The sequence below is a fragment of the Herpailurus yagouaroundi genome, unplaced genomic scaffold, assembly GCF_014898765.1.
Source record: "Herpailurus yagouaroundi ecotype Mexico unplaced genomic scaffold, PumYag 216, whole genome shotgun sequence".
Lineage (NCBI taxonomy): Eukaryota > Metazoa > Chordata > Mammalia > Carnivora > Felidae > Herpailurus > Herpailurus yagouaroundi.
The window spans coordinates 9,070,421-9,089,126 of record NW_024412447.1 but is presented as its reverse complement, the minus strand read 5'-3'; the positions used below and the strand labels follow the sequence as shown (position 1 = coordinate 9,089,126).

Here is an 18,706-nt window from a genome sequence, read left to right as displayed (position 1 = left end):
GCAAGCTGGTATACCACACTGTAATGTTCTGATTAGGCTGGGTTACCGCTCCCTGTCAACTCCGAGAATTAGACAAGTGTTACCCAGTTAGTTTTCGGCAGGCTGTTTTTCCATGCTTGGAGAACTGTACACCCAGGAGGGGGCCGCCATTCTCAGCCACTCCGATCAGCCAGCGTTAGTCAACACGCAGTCTCAGCTGACCAGCGCAGAGGCCAACGCGTGTGGTAATTACACATAAATAGAGTGCGGGAAAACTGCACTGGCACCGAACAGCAACTCGCTTGCTACACTCAAGTGCCCTGCCACTAAATCTTGTTTGACAGCCCTTCCGCCCCAGCCTTGGAATGGAGAATTCTGCTTTACAGAGACGCCCCAAGTAGAGTGGATCCACTCTTCCTAATTGCTCTCCTACCCCTACCCATCACCATTATTTAATTGCTTCACACAATGTTATTTTTAACACTCTGGAGTGCACTGAGGAAGAGGACTCAATCATTGGTGCCTAACATGGGGCATCCTTCAGTTCCTGACCTCTTTAAGGCCATCCATTTCCAACTACTTCTCCTTTCTTTTCCCCTTTCCAAATACTTCAGCTCAAAAAAACATCACAACATATCGAGTGCAGGAGCAGGTATAGAGAGTCCAGCTGACCTCTACTAAGAGATCAGGAAAACTGTAAAAACAATGCTCTTTTGGGGCGCCTGGGTGGCTCAGTCGGTTAAGCGGCCGACTTCGGCTCGGGTCATGATCTCGCGGTCCGTGATTTCGAGCCCCGCGTCGGGCTCTGTGCTGACAGCTCAGAGCCTGGAGCCTGTTTCGGATTCTGTGTCTCCCTCTCTCTGACCCTCACCCGTTCATGCTTTGTCTCTCTCTGTCTCAAAAATAAAAAACGTTAAAAAGATAAAAAAATTAAAAAAAAAACCCAACAATGCTCTTTTTTTTGGCGGCGGGGGGGGCCGGGGGGGGAAGCGGGGCACACAATTACTGTTCTTGAAGTTATTACTTAACATGTCATGGGTTTTTATTAAACAAATGAGTTATTTTTAATATCTGGTTTTTGATATTCTTCGAAACTGGATAGAAATGCAGCAACAGACAGCGTCCTAGCTCAAGAGAAATTTAAGTGTCCGTCCAAGTACTCTGAGCAAATTCCAGGCACTCATAATGGGAAGTTACACGGAAGAAATAGGAGTATAATGGCAGCACCTTCCAGGAGCTAACCCTTCTTTCTGATGAGCCTTGGTGGGCCTGTTACTTTACTTAACCCAGTTTGACTGCTGTGATGATGCCCGCACCTCCACTGTCCTATTGGCAAAATGTTGTCTGATGGTCTATACCCTCAATATCTCCTGCACTGAAAGAGCTCAATCACCATGTGCTGATGCTGGCTGACGCTCAGTTTCTTAGTCTTCCTGGCTGAACAAAAGCAGCCTGGTGTTTGTAGGCCAAGTTCAGGAGGGCCCAGGACTGGGGCTGTGACATCTTGGGAACTTGGGCACGGCAGCCACTTCTATTTCCACAGCTATGCCTGCAGGGGCACTCTCAGGGTGGTTCTGAGTGACAAACGAGCCAACATGGGTGAATTCATCCAGCACGTGGCAAAAACTCGGTCACACAAATTGTTATTCCTAAAATGTGAATTCTGATTACTCAAAAAGTTAAAACAACAACAACAAAAAACCCACAACCCTCCACCTCTTTCCTGGAGCAAACCCAACCTGACGAGGAAAGCCTTTGTCCTGGCATCCTTCCTTCCTACAAATATCCCTCCCCACAGTGATCAAGGCAGGACACACCCCACACACCCAGGGATGCAATTCTCATGATGGCCACAGTCTGACAGCTGCCATCAGCCGACAGTGGGCTACTGAGAGCTCAGCCCACACCAACTAAGGCTGCTGGCCACCTCAGAGGGGCTAAAACCACAAGACAGTTTTACTTACCAACACCTTTAAGTGCAAAGAACCACCTCATCTAAGACTTCATGAGATCTCCAACAATACTGGGAAACTAATGGAGTTACCAAACCAGGCACGTGACCCAGTTTTCATTCACACCCACATCCCCCCCCCCACCCCCAAAGCTCAGAAGTTCTGTAATTTGCCCGAGGCGCAGAAGGGAGCCAGATTCAAACTCAGGTCTGTGCTTCTCCCAAGTGATACCCCCAGAAGGACCTTTAGAGATCTACTTGAACGTGCTCGTTCTTGTAAGAGAAACAACGGAGGCTCCAAAGGTGCTATGGTTTTTCAAGGTCAGCAAACCCGGTCTGACTCCTAGCTAGAGGCGCTTTCCGATAGTCTTGTCCCTTGCCCCCAGTCCAACTTCATTCTTTGAGCGAACAGGGGGACAGAGGCCCCCCCCCCATCCAAGCAAACCTTCAAAGGCAAATTACACTCATTAAATAAAACTAAGTGGCACTGACATCAGATCTGTAAGTTTATTTGCTCAATGTACGACAGCTACATAATGACTCACATTCATGATATTCCATCACTGAGGAAAACTGCTAAGAATGGTCCGTGTGTGAAAGAATTCCTTAGAGAAACACGGAGTTGGAAAAATAATCACTGATTAGACCTTAAAAATAGTTCACTGCATAACATGACAAAAAAGCACAGAGGCTCATTCAGAGAACATCTTCATTGTTCTCCTACACTGTAATAGTTATAATTTCACCATGACAAACACCAGACATTAAGATTAAGCTAACACTGGTGTTTCTTTTGCTTCCCCCCCACCCTTAAAAACAAAATATATAACTGCATGTCACTATAGCAACATCCAAAACAGATCAATTTGTTACGATCACTATTTGGTAGAGCAAACTGTACCCCCAAAAGGAAAAATTAAATTAAAAAAACTTTAAAAAATTTGAAGACTTAATTTTTTTTGTCATAGGAATACATAACACCTACAGTATAAGTTAATAAATTTCAAGCTACTGTATAGAAATACAACACTAGCATGCACAATATTGTATCAATAGAGTAATGGAGGAGTAATCATTTCACTGGAGAGACAGTATCAGAGGCAAGTGCATTTCTTTAAAAATAAAGAAAAGAAAAGAAACCATTCAAGCTGCTTAAATATCAAGTCTCCCATCCCCTCTTCATTTTTAGCCCTCGGGTGTAATTTTATCTTGCATTATTCTAAAAAGCAGCCAGAGCCAAAGCTGAAATTTGAAAGAAAAAATAGGTTTTGTAATTCCAGTAAATCATTTCCAAATGCTACAAGAAAGGACACAACACTGCTCACTGGACATGAAGATAAGTTAAGGAAAAGCCCCACCTACCCCCTCCCCCCACCCCCAATCTTTTCCCATCCATGGCATTGACTTTAGGCCCCAGTGATGGCACAAAAGCTGTACAGCTCTCTTCTAGGAGTTTACTGCTAGGGTTCAGTTAATTGGGACTTCTGCTCTAGCGTATGGAGGGAACCTTCTAAGGAAAGTCACGCTGTATAAACTGTGCGATGCCACAGAGCATCAATTCGTCGTACTTCTGGTCTTCACGGTCACCTGGATCCTGTCACACGTTATCCATTTCCTAACCGTAAGTTCAATTTTGGTAACAGCAAAAGCAACGGTCAGTGTTTCCTCAATTATTACTCATACCTCTCCTTGACTAAATAAAACAAAGAAACAGACAAAACAAGTCTGGCGTCATTACCTGTCTCGGGAGTTCACACTGTTACTGATCTTCTAAAAAAGACTGAACACATACTCAACGGTTCGCGTTTTCAGACAGATTTTTTCCAAAATGAGAAATGAAGGACCGAAGGCTAACTGAGAACAAATTTGTGGAAAACAGCAAGGTCGTTTCCCTTCAATTCCAAATCATGCGTCGACCACGCGCGAGAGAAAAGGGCTCTCCAGCTTCGATGCTTTCGTTAAAAAGAAAAAAATGTAGATATATAGAAAAAGTTTTGGTCAAATAGGAGTTATTTATTATCCGAGGATGATTTTAGTTCATCTTCCTACAACAATTACTCGGGGAAGGAGTGTTTTCGGGGAGGAAAGGACTGACATGCTTACGGAGGCTCCCGCCATTGGACAGAATGTGTATGACTAGAAGAGCTCTTCCTTCTGGATTTTTCTACCAGTAAGCTTCTAGCACCTGAATTTTCACACACTGCACCGCAGACTTTCTCAGGAGGACGGCCCAGCCTTTGCAGCCCACAGCGTCTCCACCCCCTGGGCGCCGCCAGCAGAAGGTACAGTGGGGAGCACTCAAGTGAAGAGTGAAATGGCAGCATGATCCCTGAGGAAGGAGCTGTGGCAGCTTAAAAATCAGGAGTTCTCTGAAAATATCAACACAATAAATGACATACAGACCTGAATTTTCTCTATTTTTGTGGTGTGTAACGTTTCTATTAAAGCGAGTAATCCATTTTTGTGGCGGATTGAAGTTAAGAGGAAAGAAAGACAAAAATCCCACAGCCACCTGCCAAGCACCTATTAACCAAAACCTAAAGTAGCTCGGATTCTCCTCAGGCAAGCCTTTTTGGCCTAGGAGACAGGGAACAGCAACACCAACCCGGGTAAAGGCTGACTAAGGATGGAAAGCCAAAAGAACCAGCAAAGAAAAATGCACACTCGATGGCTTGATGTTACATATGGCTGTCATGTAGAAATACTGTAAACTGCAATTTAGTGTTAATACTGTCAACTAATCGGAGACTTCAGAAAACTGGCAAGGCCTAAAACCACAAGGATAAATATACCTTCTGTCCCAAGTCTGTCAGTTTGGGATTTAAACTATTCCCTGGCTGGTCGAGTGCACCCTGAAAAAAAACACAACAGAACAAAACGAAAATGCACGACTAAAAACAGATGAGCTAGGAAGTACCCAGAACTTAAGATTAAGAGCGTATGTACATACAAATCCTTACTGGAACCACAGAACTTCCTGAATGAGGGCCATTCCATTTTTCAGTTTTCTTTTGGACTCCAAACCCTACTCTGGCAATAAGTTAGACTCAAGACAGACAGCTCCACCTGCGTTCATCTACAGAACAGTCCGTATGCCAGTGTGAGGCTGCTATTCCAATACCAGCACAGCTAACCTGACTTTCCACTAGTGGTGTTTTGGCAAAAACGTCAAAGAGGCGATCAAAGACAGGACAGGTCGTGGGCTTCTCCCTGGGAAGGTCGTCCCTCCCTTCCCCTCCCCCCCCCGACCCCCCACTCATGGGAAAAAAATAAAGACTGCGGTAGGAGCATCAGCGTGCGCTGCCAGTCCACCTGGGGGCCTTAGTTGTTGCCTTCTCCGCCGTCGTCGTCTTGCTGGTCGCTCGTCCAGAGCGTTAGGTTGTCGCGGAGCAGCTGCATGATGAGAGTGGAGTCCTTGTAGGAGTCCTCGTTCAGAGTGTCGAGCTCGGCGATGGCGTCATCGAAAGCGGTCTTGGCCAAGTGGCACGCCTGCTCCGGCGCATTCTGGATCTCGTAGTAGAAAACGGAGTAGTTAAGAGCCAGGCCTAATCGGATGGGGTGAGTAGGCTGCATGTGCTCCTTGCTGATCTCGTGGGCCTCGCTGTAGGCCTTCTCGGAGGACTCCACGACAGTCGCCCTCTTCTCTCCAGTGGCCACTTCAGCCAGGTAGCGGTAATAGTCCCCTTTCATCTTCAGGTAGAACACTTTGCTCTCGTACTGGGTCTCACTGCAATTCTTGATCAGGTAGTTATCCAGCAGGCTCAGCACATCCTGACACACCGCTTCCAACTCCTTCTCGATCTTTTCGCGGTAAGCACGGACCATCTCTATCTTCTTCTCATTGCCATCTGCAGAGGTCTTCTGCTCAATGCTACTAATGACCCTCCAGGAAGAGCGGCGGGCCCCGACTACGTTCTTGTAGGCCACGGACAGGAGGTTTCTTTCTTCGTTGGACAGTGGCTCGTTCAGCTCTGTCACCTATTAGGAGGAGAGAATGAGGAGTCGTTATGGTCCAGATGATGGCAGTGGATTAATCCTATCTCTGTGCCACTAAAACACAAACAGACTCATCAGCTGATTAAAGTGATTAACAGCCGAGAACTGAGGCCGTGTGGGTGTACGGAAGGGGATGGAGGCAGAACGAACAACAAAGAAGGAAAACACTGCTGCTCATCAGTGGTGCCTGAACCCATGCTTCCTCCCCGGGAAAGGACACAGCCTTAGCACATAGCTGTTCCGAAGAACGATCAAAGTTGAGCTCCTAGAGGACAAACCAAAATTTGATCTACGTTGCAAAAGGTCAACAGATCTCTCCTGTAACATTACATACCTACCTACCAAATCCCGGGGGTCGTTAAGCACAGGTGGCCAACCTACCTCAACAGATTTTTAGGAAATCAGACTGACCCTTTCCTTCTAACCTCGTCCTGTCTACTCAGTTCCGTCCCTCTTCAGGGAGAATATTGTGAGTCAACTTCAAGTTGACATTTGAGAAATGAGAAGGCTTTTCTGCTCTTGTGTTAAGACCGTATGAATTACAAATCTCAGAAGGGAAATCAAAACCACCGGGGGCATGGGGCTGAGTCTGGCCACGGAGATACGTCAGCAACTGGGAGAACACGGACCTGTTGCTGTGTTTGGCCTAACGCTACGAGTAACACAAAAGAATGGAGAGATGAGCAAGGTATTTCTAAGCTGAGGTGGCCAATAGGAATTAATGTTTCTTTCCATGTGGGCATTTCGACAAGTTTCGATCTTCATCACCCCAAAGATTAATCACCCTGAGGAAGTTAAAGCAATGTCCCACCAATGATCTGTATTTTTAGGACTACCACACAACTGCTTAGAATAAGAAAGTCAGTAACACTGCACTGACTTAATTTATATTACCTGATGTCTGTCATATCAGAGCCAGACACCACTGTCTGACAACATGTGAAATAGAAAATTTTACAAGGATAGGGCTTTTTATTCCTATCCAAAGGCACATTTTTTATTTGTCTGGCTATCCTATCTACACTGGTAGTTATACTAAGTCAATGGCTAAGCCACAACATCAGGAACCACGATTCATTCACTATTTCATAAAGTCTTACAGAGGACCAGACACCTCCCTTGTCCTGTCCTCTCCTACCTGTGGCTCCAGTCATGACACCTTAATTGCAACTAAACAAAACAAAAACTTCGCACTTCTGCCCTTTGTTCTTCCCCTCCCTGAAATACTATACAAGTGTCAAGAATCCAAGTTAAGGGGCGCCTGGGTGGCTCAGTTGGTTAAGCATCCGACTTCGGCTTGGGTCACGATCTCACAGTTTGTGAGTCTGAGTCCCACATTGGGCTCTGTGCGGACAGCTTGGAACCTGGAGCCTGCTTCGGATTCTGTGTCTCCCTCTCTCTCTGCCCCTCCCCGGCTTGAGCTCTCTTTCTCAGAAATAAACATTAAAAAAAGTTAATATCCTCTATTCATATCCTCTCTGAAACCTTCCCCATCTCTCCCTCCAACCCCAGTTAAAACTGGCCACTCTAGGGGCGCCTGGGTGGCTCAGTCAGTTAAGCGTCCGACTTCGGCTCAGGTCATGATCTCGCGGTCCGGTCCGTGAGTTCGAGCCCCACGTCGGGCTCTGTGCTGACTGCTCAGAGCCTGGAGCCTGTTTCAGATTCTGTGTCTCCCTCTCTCTCTGACCCTCCCCCGTTCATGCTCTGTCTCTCTCTGTCTCAAAAATAAATAAACGCTAAAAAAAATTAAAAAAAAAAAAAAAAACTGGCCACTCTACGTAGTGTTATATTACTTATAGATGTGAAGAGTGGGGGGAGGACATAATGCAAAATGATATACCAAAACTATTTTGAGGAGTTGGGATACCAAGAGACTTTTTCGTACATGTGAATCATTCACATTCGGTCTGTATGGCACTTTTATAAACTGGGGAGGTGGGGAGGGTTATGCTTAGTGCAACTGGTTGTATAAATTAAACAGTATCTCTGAGGAGATAATTAAATTAGAACACAAACCAAATCATGCATATTAATTTACGGCAAGCAATTCATTCTTTGAAAGAATTAATCATGCTTTGCTCGCTAATTCCCACAATATCCGGCAAATGACGTATCTGCAAGTATTTCTTAAACTCATCAGCCGCTTTTCTTATGTTACCCTTTTGCTATGCATTATTGGTTCCCCATTATAATGCTGGAGAACAGGACCTTCCCCAGACATGGCCTACATGAGACACAGAGTGAGGAGACAGGCTTTTTTTTTTTTTAATTTTTTTTTTTCAACGTTTATTTATTTTTGGAACAGAGAGAGACAGAGCATGAACGGGGGAGGGGCAGAGAGAGAGGGAGACACAGAATCGGAAACAGGCTCCAGGCTCTGAGCCATCAGCCCAGAGCCCGACGCGGGGCTCGAACTCACGGACTGCGAGATCGTGACCTGGCTGAAGTCGGACGCTTAACCGACTGCGCCACCCAGGCGCCCCGAGACAGGCTTTTTGTGCAGAAGGAAATCAGGACACGGCTGCTTTCTGTTCCATGACCTCTGACCCCCGTGCCCCTGTGGAAACTCCACTTCTCCAGAATAAGGCGGCTTGTATCATCTCACGTCCAATTCTTTATATGTTCTAGGCTCTGGAGACACTATTCTCAGCCCACAGACCACACTGTCACTCCTGATGATTTGAGGCATATTCAGATAACCCAGAAGACTGGGGTTTTCCCAGGCCCACCATTTTACTAAGTGACCTTGGGTGCAAGCATTTCATCCTCCTGGCATCTCATTTTCTTATCCGTTAAAATAAGAGTTCTGCCTCTTTCATAAAATTACTATTAAGAGTGTATCAGATGAGGGGCGACTGGGTGGCTCGGTCAGTTGAGTGTCTGACTTGGTTTCCACTCAGGTCATGCTCTCATGGGTCACTGCATCGAGCCCTGCATCAGGCTCTGTGCTGGCAGCATGGAGACTGCTTGGGATTCACTCTACCCCCACCTCTCTCTCAAAATAAATAAAACATTAAAAAAATTTTTTTAATTTTTTTCAAAATTAAAAAAGCGTATCAGATGAATGGTAAAGTGCTCTTGACTCAATAAAGTGACAAAGAGGTGAGCAATTACTTTTGAGAATGCTTTGAATAGTTTTCCATTTTAATTCTCAGCATAAGAAGGCTCTAAATTTCTTACATAACAATCTGCTAGCTTACATCCCTGTATCAAGTATCGCTTCTCCATTTCATCCTGTTCTCTGTTCAAAGCTGAAATTTCTTTAGCTACCTTACATCACTTCCTTTCCAGAAACTTTAACATCATATAGCCTGAAAAAAAACAAAAACAAAAACCTCCCCAGACTGGCTTTCAAACAGGCAGAGGCCTCTGTAAGCCTCAGCCACACAAACCATAGGACTCCAGCCTATATTCACTGCACACTCGCCTCTAGTGCAACCTGATAACTGTCTCTGATGCAAAAAGAAGCCAGAGTGCCTAAGGCCATTGAGGTCGAGTTCTGGCCTTTCCCCTAAATCATGCTGTCCTTATTTCTAGAGCCGGCAACTATTTAAAGCTCAAATGACCTCACCAGTACCCTATACTGTTAGGTCTCCTGCTGCAAATGCAGTAGGGCTGCAGAGCCCACGGGCAGAAATGTGCTTATGTCAAGACGGCACGGTTGCCCCAGACGGGCACACGGAGATTATGAAACGGCCGTATCGCCTTTAGATATAGTAACTCGACCACATTTGGAACATACCCAGATGTTCTCTGCCACTGAAGAACTAAGTGAGAGGGAAAAACCTTGACTCTTAAAAAGTCTGCTCAAAGGAAAGATGAGGTTCCTCTAGGAGCCTTAAACAAGCACTTCAAAAACTCCTTAAGATCAAAATGACTTGTGTGAGAATTAACCTGTGATTTTTATGTTCAAACAAGAGATCCCAAACAGGCTAGTTTTAGGAGTCAAGAGAACTTTTGAAAAGGGGAGAAAAAAAATTATTCTCATAGTGTCCAAAAAAAGGTTTAACCAAGATAGAAGGAGAGTGTTCGATGTGGGAAGATGAGAGAGATGTATCATCTGGGAAGGGAGAGGCTTATTTTTCAAAAACAGTCACTGAATTGTTTCTACGAATGCAACACATTTAAATATGGTCCCCAAAATATACTGTCACGGCGGCTGGAAAATGTAGAAAGTCTGTATTCTCTGGTGTGTCACATGTTCCGCTTAAAAACAAAATGAAACTTTCCGTCTTTTCAACTCCTAGGATACTAGTCCAAGTTCAAATTTCTTTCAGTGAGTTCAAGATAAACAGAGAAGTAAAAAGACCCAGAAAATCTGATATTCTCAGACAGGTTAAGAACTAGAACTCCCCAAATCCCAGCTGCTAAGGAATCAGATATTAATTAGTGTCAACTGTTCTCCCCTAAGAGTTGATGCAGAGACTTTTCAACCAAAGATCAGCAACCCTCAAGATTCTTGGAAAGCTATTTAGAGGACTTTCTGACCCCAAGATTCAGAGCACTGAGTCATTTACAATTTCCTCAACTTCTCTATCAAGGACCTTAAATCGTAATGAACACAACTTCAAATGTTTAATCTTCTTAAATAAGAAAAAACTTGAATCAGGCTTACTTTATTTAAAATCTATTTCTTTTTTTTTTTTTTCAACGTTTATTTATTTTTGGGACAGAGAGAGACAGAGCATGAACAGGGGAGGGGCAGAGAGAGAGGGAGACACAGAATCGGAAACAGGCTCCAGGCTCCGAGCCATCAGCCCAGAGCCCAACGCGGGGCTCGAACTCACGGACCGCGAGATCGTGACCTGGCTGAAGTCGGACGCTTAACCGACTGCGCCACCCAGGCGCCCCTTAAAATCTATTTCTATTGGGGCACCTGGGTGGCTCAGTTGGTTGAGTGTCTGGCTTCCACTCAGGTCATGATCTCATGGTTTGTGGGTTTGAGCCCTAGATCAGGCTCTGTGCTGATACCTCAGAGCCTAGAGTTTGCTTTGGATTCTGTCTGTCTCCCTCTCTCTCTGCCTCTCCCCTGCTTGTGCTCTCAAAAAATGGACAAATAAACATTAAAAAATATATAAATAAATAATATCTATTCCTATCTTGCAGAAGCTTACGAAGAAGTTACAAAACAACAGTTATGGTGGTGACCACAAAACATCTTGATTTAAGAAAGCTGAAAATCTCCAGAAAGAACTGAGTTCACATCCCCAAAAAATAAGACAGAAGGGATGAACAGGTGGAAAAAAGGATGTTTAGGGCATGAAACTATTCTGTATGATACCCTACTGGCGAGTACATGTCATTACACACTCATCAAAATCCATAGAACATGTATCACTGAGAATAAACCCTAATGTAAACAAATCATGGACGGTAGGTCTAGGCCCACTGACTCTAACAGACCAGTCAAAAGACACTGACAGCACAGGGCATTGTGCAGGCAGGCAGTGGCAGGGCAGGTAGGGGGCACATGGGAACTCTGTGCTTTCCACTCAATTTCGCTGTGAACCTGAAACTGCTCTTAAAAAAAAAAAAAAAAAAAAAAAAAGAAAAATCTATTAAAGAAAAGTAGAAAAAAGAGGGCTAGCAGACACTAGGTATAACATTTGGCCCCGTCTTCCATTTTTTAGGGCCCTCAGGTGTGGAGTACTAACCACCCAGAAGGGCCAAGAAGAAATGAAAAAGATAAACACAATGACTGCTGTATAGGAACATCCTATGCCAAAAACAGAAAAAACAAGGTGACAACGTGCAGGATGGGCATCAGCATCCATGTAACGGACACAGTATCTATATGCTGTACAGACAGAAGAATAAACCATTGGAAAGAAACACTTTCAAGTGTTCTGCTTGAATACAGAACGAATCCTGTATTCTAGAGATGACCAGTCTACTAAATAACTACAAAAACTTTACAAAATAACCTGAAGCTATGTCTCGCCTGAGTAAAACGCCTTTAAACTTGAAAAACTTGAATTACAGTCTGCGTGGAAGAGTTAACTGGAGACTGCTATCTTTAGAAAGGTCTGCTGGCAAAGCTGACCCCTGGCTGGCATCTGAGAACTTGAATTTTGGAAGGGTTCCCATCATTCCCAGATAAGAATGGCTCCCTGTCCCTAAACTGTTTGCGCAAACAATGTGGTTCATGGTAAACACCTGTTTTCCTTCTAGGAGCCTTCATTTTTGGTATGTGCTAGGCAGGAAGTACTATGTGAATAGTCCCAGTAAAACCCGTGGTCACTAAATCTCTTATGAAACTCCTTGGCAGACACCATTTCACACACACACCCTACGTAGGAGTCCCTAGCAGGAGTCCCCTGGGGGAGAGGATTCTCGCTTGGGCCTGGTTTACTCTTTGCCCGAGGCACCTTTTTTCTTTGCTGATTTCGCTCAGTATGCGCTCAGTATGGCTTCACCATGGCTTCACCGTAATAAATCAACAGCCCTGAGCACAACTGTATGCACATCCCAGGGGGTGGGGGGTAGTCTTGGAGACCACCAGTACACTCATTCTGGAAAACTTGATAGAATGTGTCCTGTAAGGTCTGATGACAAGGAAAATGTACTGAAAAGCCATGCCATCAGATAATCCACCAGACATTTGTTGAGCATCTATCTAGCACGTGTCCCACGCCACCACTCTGTGAAGACAGAAAACAGACATCCTGGAGGGGGCACACACTTATTCACTTTAGGTCACCAGCCACACAGGTGGATCTTCTGAGAGTAGCACGCTACCTGGGCAGTTTAGAGGAAATCTTAATTAGAAAATAACATCAGCTGGGCTTTAAAAAAAAAAAAAAAAACCCGGCAGCAACCATCCTGGATAAACACTGTGCGGAAGGGAAACATTTCAGGAAGAGGAACATCCTACAAACAGTCATGTAACTTCATATTCATCAGGGCCAACTGCAAGGTCTCACAGGTGACAGGAGAGCTGGCCAAGCACCGGGGCTTTTCTGACAGCCACCAAGTCCTGAGTTTTTTTCACAACCACTCTACAGAGGCGGACATTACACTTACTTCACGGGTGTGAGGCAGAGATACGAAATGATTTTTCCCCCAAAGCACACCACGAACACACAGCAGAGACGGGACATAAACGTGGGCCCTGTGGCTTCAAGCCCTGTGTTCTTTCTCTGACAATATAAACGTTGCTGACACATCACAGAGAAAGGGCTGATTTCTCTAACACAGACCTAAAAAAGAATTTCAGACCAACCAGCAATAGCAAAAGGAGTAAAAGGAACGGACAGTTGAAAGAAAAGGAAACACAAGCAGAGCACCCAAACCTCATCCATTACAAATGTTCATTTTTTTCTCTGATCAGATGGGCAATATCTCAAGTCAGACGACTTATGAAGGTGATGGTGTGGGTAAAGCACTCGCTTACAGTGGGAAACTATAAACGGGCAAGACCTTTATCAGAGGGCAATCTGGAAAGGACTATCAAAATTACAACTGCTCAACAACCTTTTGACTCTGCAATCCCCACCCCCCTTTTCAAAGTAAGCTCTATGCCCAACGTGGGGCTTGAACTCACAACCCCAAAATCAAGAGTTGCGTGCTCTACCAAATGAACCAGCCAGGCGACCCTCTGCAATTCCCTTTCTTGAAAGGGATTCACTGCGTTATTGCTAACAGCTGAAGTCTGGAGCCACCTAAATGGTCTTCGGTAAGAGGCTAGTTATTAGATTAGGACACATCCATACAGTGGAATTCTTAAGACAGCCAATCAAAAAGTATTTGTGTAAGGGTGCCTGGGTGGCTCGGTTGGTTAAGCGGCCAACTTCAGCTCAGGTCATGATCTCGCGGTTCAGGAGTTCGTGCCCCACATCGGGCTCTATACTAACAGCTCAGAGCCTGGAGCCCACTTCAGATTCTGTGTCTTCCTCCCTTTCTCTCTCAAAAATTAAAAAAAAAAAGTATCTGTGTATTCTCAGTGTACTTTCTAGAAAGGTCTGAAAACAGAGTGGCTGAGAGGCAGTCAAGATTGAGAAGGCTGAATTTTGACCTGTTACGGTATACCCAAACAAACCCGCTCCACAATTTACCCTGTTAATCAGATCTACAATTAAAGTTTAAAGCCAATTTTGAAAAACGAGTTAAAAAAAAAAAAAAAAGCTGAAGCCAGTAATTTTATATAGTTTATTGATATAAATGATTGTACATCTGCTGGTTAGTGCTCACTACCCCACCCCTACCAAGAACAACTTTTTTCCGTTCATTTTAGTTGTATAAAAATCTTTCACTGTATCTTTATACAGATTAGGACCAGTATATAGTATATATACCATAGATTTCAGCCCTGTCATCAAACCAATTATTACTTCGTATATTTTCCCATTTTATTCCCTACATAATCTTTGTTAAATCCAACACTTTTTTCAATTTTTAAAAAAATATTTTAATGTTTATTTTATTTTTGAGAGAGAGAAAGAGAGAGGGAGACACAGAATCCGAAGCAGGCTCCAGGCTCCGAGCTGTCAGCAGAGCCCGATGCGGGGCTTGAACTCACAAACCTTGAGATCATGACCTGAGCTGAAGTCAGAGGCTTAACTGACTGAGCCACCCAGGTGCCCCTATTCCCTACATAATCTTCTGGTTTCCAAGTATCACTCTCTTTCCCGTAGTTATATTTCTTATACTTGTAACCACATCTTCCTGCATGCACAAGGGCAATGTTACTATCGCTGATCATGGGCATCTTTGTTTGGTTTGGAATTTAATGGAATACTTCCAGCGTTTCATTCTTAAATACTGACTTTCGCTTTAAAAGAGATTTCTCTACCATGTTGAGAAAGTATCCATCTATTCCGTATCTTTCTAAGTAACTTTCGTCATATTAGAAATGGGTTCTTTACCAAACTGTAACTTCTATTTTGGTCCTCCAGATAACGCTTTATGATTTAGTACTGTTATTCCCATTTTATTTTTTTATTATTTTTTTAATTTTTTTATAACGTTTATTTATTTTTGAGACAGAGAGAGACACAGCATGAATGGGGGAGGGGCAGAGAGAGGGAGACACAGAATTGGAAGCAGGCTCCAGGCTCTGAGCCATCAGCCCAGAGCCCGACACGGGGCTCGAACTCGCGGACCCCGAGATCATGACCTGAGCTGAAGTTGGACGCTTAACCGACTGAGCCACCCAGGCGCCCCTGTTATTCCCATTTTAAAGTTAGGAACATTAAGGCTCAGAGCCCCAGAATGGAACCCATACCTAATGGCTCAAAATCCTATATGCCTTCCACTATAGGCCTAGTTCTTAACCAAGGAGGGGGAAGCTTTTTTAAAGTATCTCCCTACGCAGCCCTAACCCTTGAAGACTCAGTAGTGAATGGAATCCATACTTCTGTTTCTCCAGGTTAAGAACTGCGGCACAACGTTCCTCAAAATGTGGAGTTACCACGTGACTCAGCAATTCCACCCTTTGGTAAGTACAGAGGAGAGTACTGACAACGTATCGTCCACACAAAAACTTGTCAACAAATGTTCACAGCAGCACTAGTCAAAACAGCCCCAAAATGGAAACAATCTAATTGTCAGCTGGTGAGCAGACAAAATTAAATGCAGTATTATCCAAACAACAGAGGAGGGACACAGGCTACAACATGGGGGACACTGGAAATGCTATGCTGAACGAAAAAGCCCCTCACAAGACCACATACTGTAGGTTTCCAGTTTTAGGAATAGTCCCAAATAGGCAAATCTCTAGAAACACAGACTGGTGGTAGCTTAGGGCTCAGGGGTTTTGAGGGCAGGGGAGTAGGGAGTGACTCCGAATGGGTACAGGGTTTCTTTGTGGGGAATGACAATATTTATTCCAGGATTCAGACACTGGTGCCAGTTACACAACCCTGAACATGCTAAAAACCACTGAGAGGTGTCTGGGTGGCTCAGTCAGTTAAGTGTCCGACTTCGGCTCAGGTCATGATCTCGTGGTTCCTGAGTTCGAGCCCCAAGTCGGGCTCTGTGCTGACAGCTCAGAGCCTGGAGCCTGCTTCGGATTCTGTGTCTCCTCTCTCTCTGCTCTCCCCTCCTCGTGCTCTTGGCTCTCTCTCTCTCTCTCTCAAAATTAAACATTAAAAAAGAAAAAAATCACTGAATTGTACATTTTCAATGGGTGACTGGTAGGTGGATTTTACCTCAATAAAGCTATAAAAATAAAACTGCTGCACTGTATCATAGTCTACACAGCACTTTCACACATACCAGCAATTAAACATTAACTCACATGTTTGAGGAGTTCAGAATTCCAGATACTTCGTGCTTCATAATACATGGGCTTATACAAAGAAAAGTAACTATAACAGAGCACAAACCTTGTGTTTTTAATTCTCCTCAAAATGAGAACAAGAGTACTGTGTTATGTTTATTGCTCACGCATACTTACATAAACCTGAAAAGGGCTAAGAAATTTACATTCCCTACCACAGGTTATTTTTCCATTATGATAATAAGCATCCAATCCTGCCATTAGGGGAGGGAAATGCCAAGGAGAGAAACATACTAAGATTACTTAACTTCCCGAAATACAGACAATCCACACGAATAGCAAACCAGAACTCCCTTCCCTCTTACAGACTGAGTGAATGTCTTCTACCCTCTACTTGCATGCTTCCCGGAAGAACTCAGCCTAAACCCACCTTTAGAGATTCACTTCATGTTAAAACCTAGTTCATCTCCCTACAACTGCCACGGGCTAGCCTTAAGAATTTTATCTTTTGGGGCCAGAATCAATTCCTCATACAGATGAAGAGAGCCCTCCTATCTCTGGATCTCGCCTGCATACTATTTTCTATGATCTGGATACAATTCCCCTGCCCATCCGGACTCTCTTCCCCCAAAGAGGCTCCCTGGTCACTGCCCTTCAGCCTGCTACTTAGAATACAAGACTGTAAGGGGGCGCCTGGGTGGCGCAGTCGGTTAAGCATCCGACTTCAGCCAGGTCACGATCTCGCGGTCCGTGAGTTCAAGCCCCGTGTCGGGCTCTGGGCTGATGGCTCAGAGCCTGGAGCCTGTTTCCAATTCTGTGTCTCCCTCTCTCTCTGCCCCTCCCCCGTTCATGCTCTGTCTCTCTCTGTCCCAAAAATAAATAAACGTTGAAAAAAAAAAAAAAAGAATACAAGACTGCAAGCTTCAGCAAACAAATGAGCTAATATTTATAACTGCTGCTTTTATGACAGATCTGTGTTTTGGTGTGAAAGGGGGAACTCCCCCAGCTGAAAATGAAACAAACTGGCATGTATGAAAGTGCTGTATAAACTATGGTACAGCACAGCAGTTTCTTGAAAACCACTCTACTGAGATATTACCTATCGGGCAAAGGCCAGGGATGCTATTGCCACACAATATACAGGACAGCCATCCTACAGGAGCTAAGAACAATACGGTCCAAATATCGATGTAGAAAAACCCTGCATCAAGTTACCGACACTCGGGTCATGATATTCACATTCTTCCTCATACCACACACTTCTTGCTCTCATGCTTTTCCAACCACCTAAACACACTTCCAGAACCCATAAAGAAAAATTATATATCCATCAGGTCCTAATTCAAATACTACATACGCTTCTTGAAAAATTCTCAGGCAGCTCTAATCACTGCTTATTCTGTGTAACTTTTACCTTCCACCTTTAATACTGGGTTTTTTGGGTTTTTTTTTTTTGTTTTTTTTTGGTAAATTTTTATTTATTTATTTTTGAGGGCGGGGGGTGGGGGAGGGCAGGGGAACACAGAGAGGAAGACAGAGAATTCCAAGCAGGCTCCGTGCTGCCAGTGCAGAGTCCAACACGGGGCTCAAACTCACGAGCTGTGAGATCATGACCCGAGTGGAAATCAAGAGTCAGACACTCAATCGACTGAGCCACCCAGGCGCCCCAACATGCTGCCGATTCCTAACACTTTGTACCGTTAACTGTATACCTTTCCTTTCCCCAAGAAGACTGAAGTCCTTAAGGGGCAGGTACCACCTTGCACTCACCAATGAATCACCATGTTACCTAACAGTCACTTCTGAATGTGTAAGTGACATGAATTTACACATGATGTATCAAGCCCAGACTGTTTGCAAAAGTGGCAATAGTATTTCTTCCCAACCCTGTACACATCTTCCTTTTCACTATGATTTTGTAGCTCCTCATATGAAGAAATGGAATATAGTTCCCCACCCCATAGGCTGCACTCGGTCATGTGACTTACATTAACTAGTGGAATATTATCGAGTATAAGGCAAGCAAAGGCCTAAAAAGTGCTCGAGAGTCAGGAAGGGCTTGCTGCTAGGAAACTTCCACGGCCACTGTAGTTTCATCTAGCCAAACTGAGGCTGGCCTAAACCAAAAATACTTGGCCAACCAACAGAATCATGAGAAGTAAGAAATCTTTGTTTGGGGTAATTTGATATCAACAAAAACTAACTTATATACTTGTTTTAATATTGTCTTGCAGTGTTAAATTCTGCTTAAATTAACTTCTGAAAATCAATCAGACTGAATTCCTACTGCGATCTCAATCAACACCCTAGGTCTCTTTGCCCCCAACAGGTGCTATTGTTAAGTGCCATCCGCACCACATGGAATAATGAAAAGCTGAATTTGGGGGCCAAAATACAAGACTTTAAGCAAAAAAATAAGGCCATTTCATTACCCTAGATTCCACCCACTGCTCCAGTCTGATCTCACTTTCTAACAACTAGGACATTTGTCAAAACTTTGCTGTGTAACCCCACATAGGAGGAAAAACACCTGACCTGAATGTCTTGAAAAAATTCAGGTA

At 44.2% G+C, this 18,706-nt stretch overlaps 1 protein-coding gene across 1 annotated transcript in view; it reads right to left on the bottom strand.

Moving 5' to 3' along the window:
- Positions 1-2,423: 2,423 nt before the first annotated feature.
- The window catches only part of YWHAG (tyrosine 3-monooxygenase/tryptophan 5-monooxygenase activation protein gamma), a 29,221-nt gene continuing 12,938 nt past the window's right edge, over positions 2,424-18,706 (bottom strand). Inside the window, exon 2 of the mRNA XM_040456089.1 lies at positions 2,424-5,908. Within this exon, the coding sequence (XP_040312023.1) occupies positions 5,252-5,908 (657 nt within the window). The 3' untranslated portion in view covers positions 2,424-5,251. The remainder of the gene's footprint in view (positions 5,909-18,706) is intronic.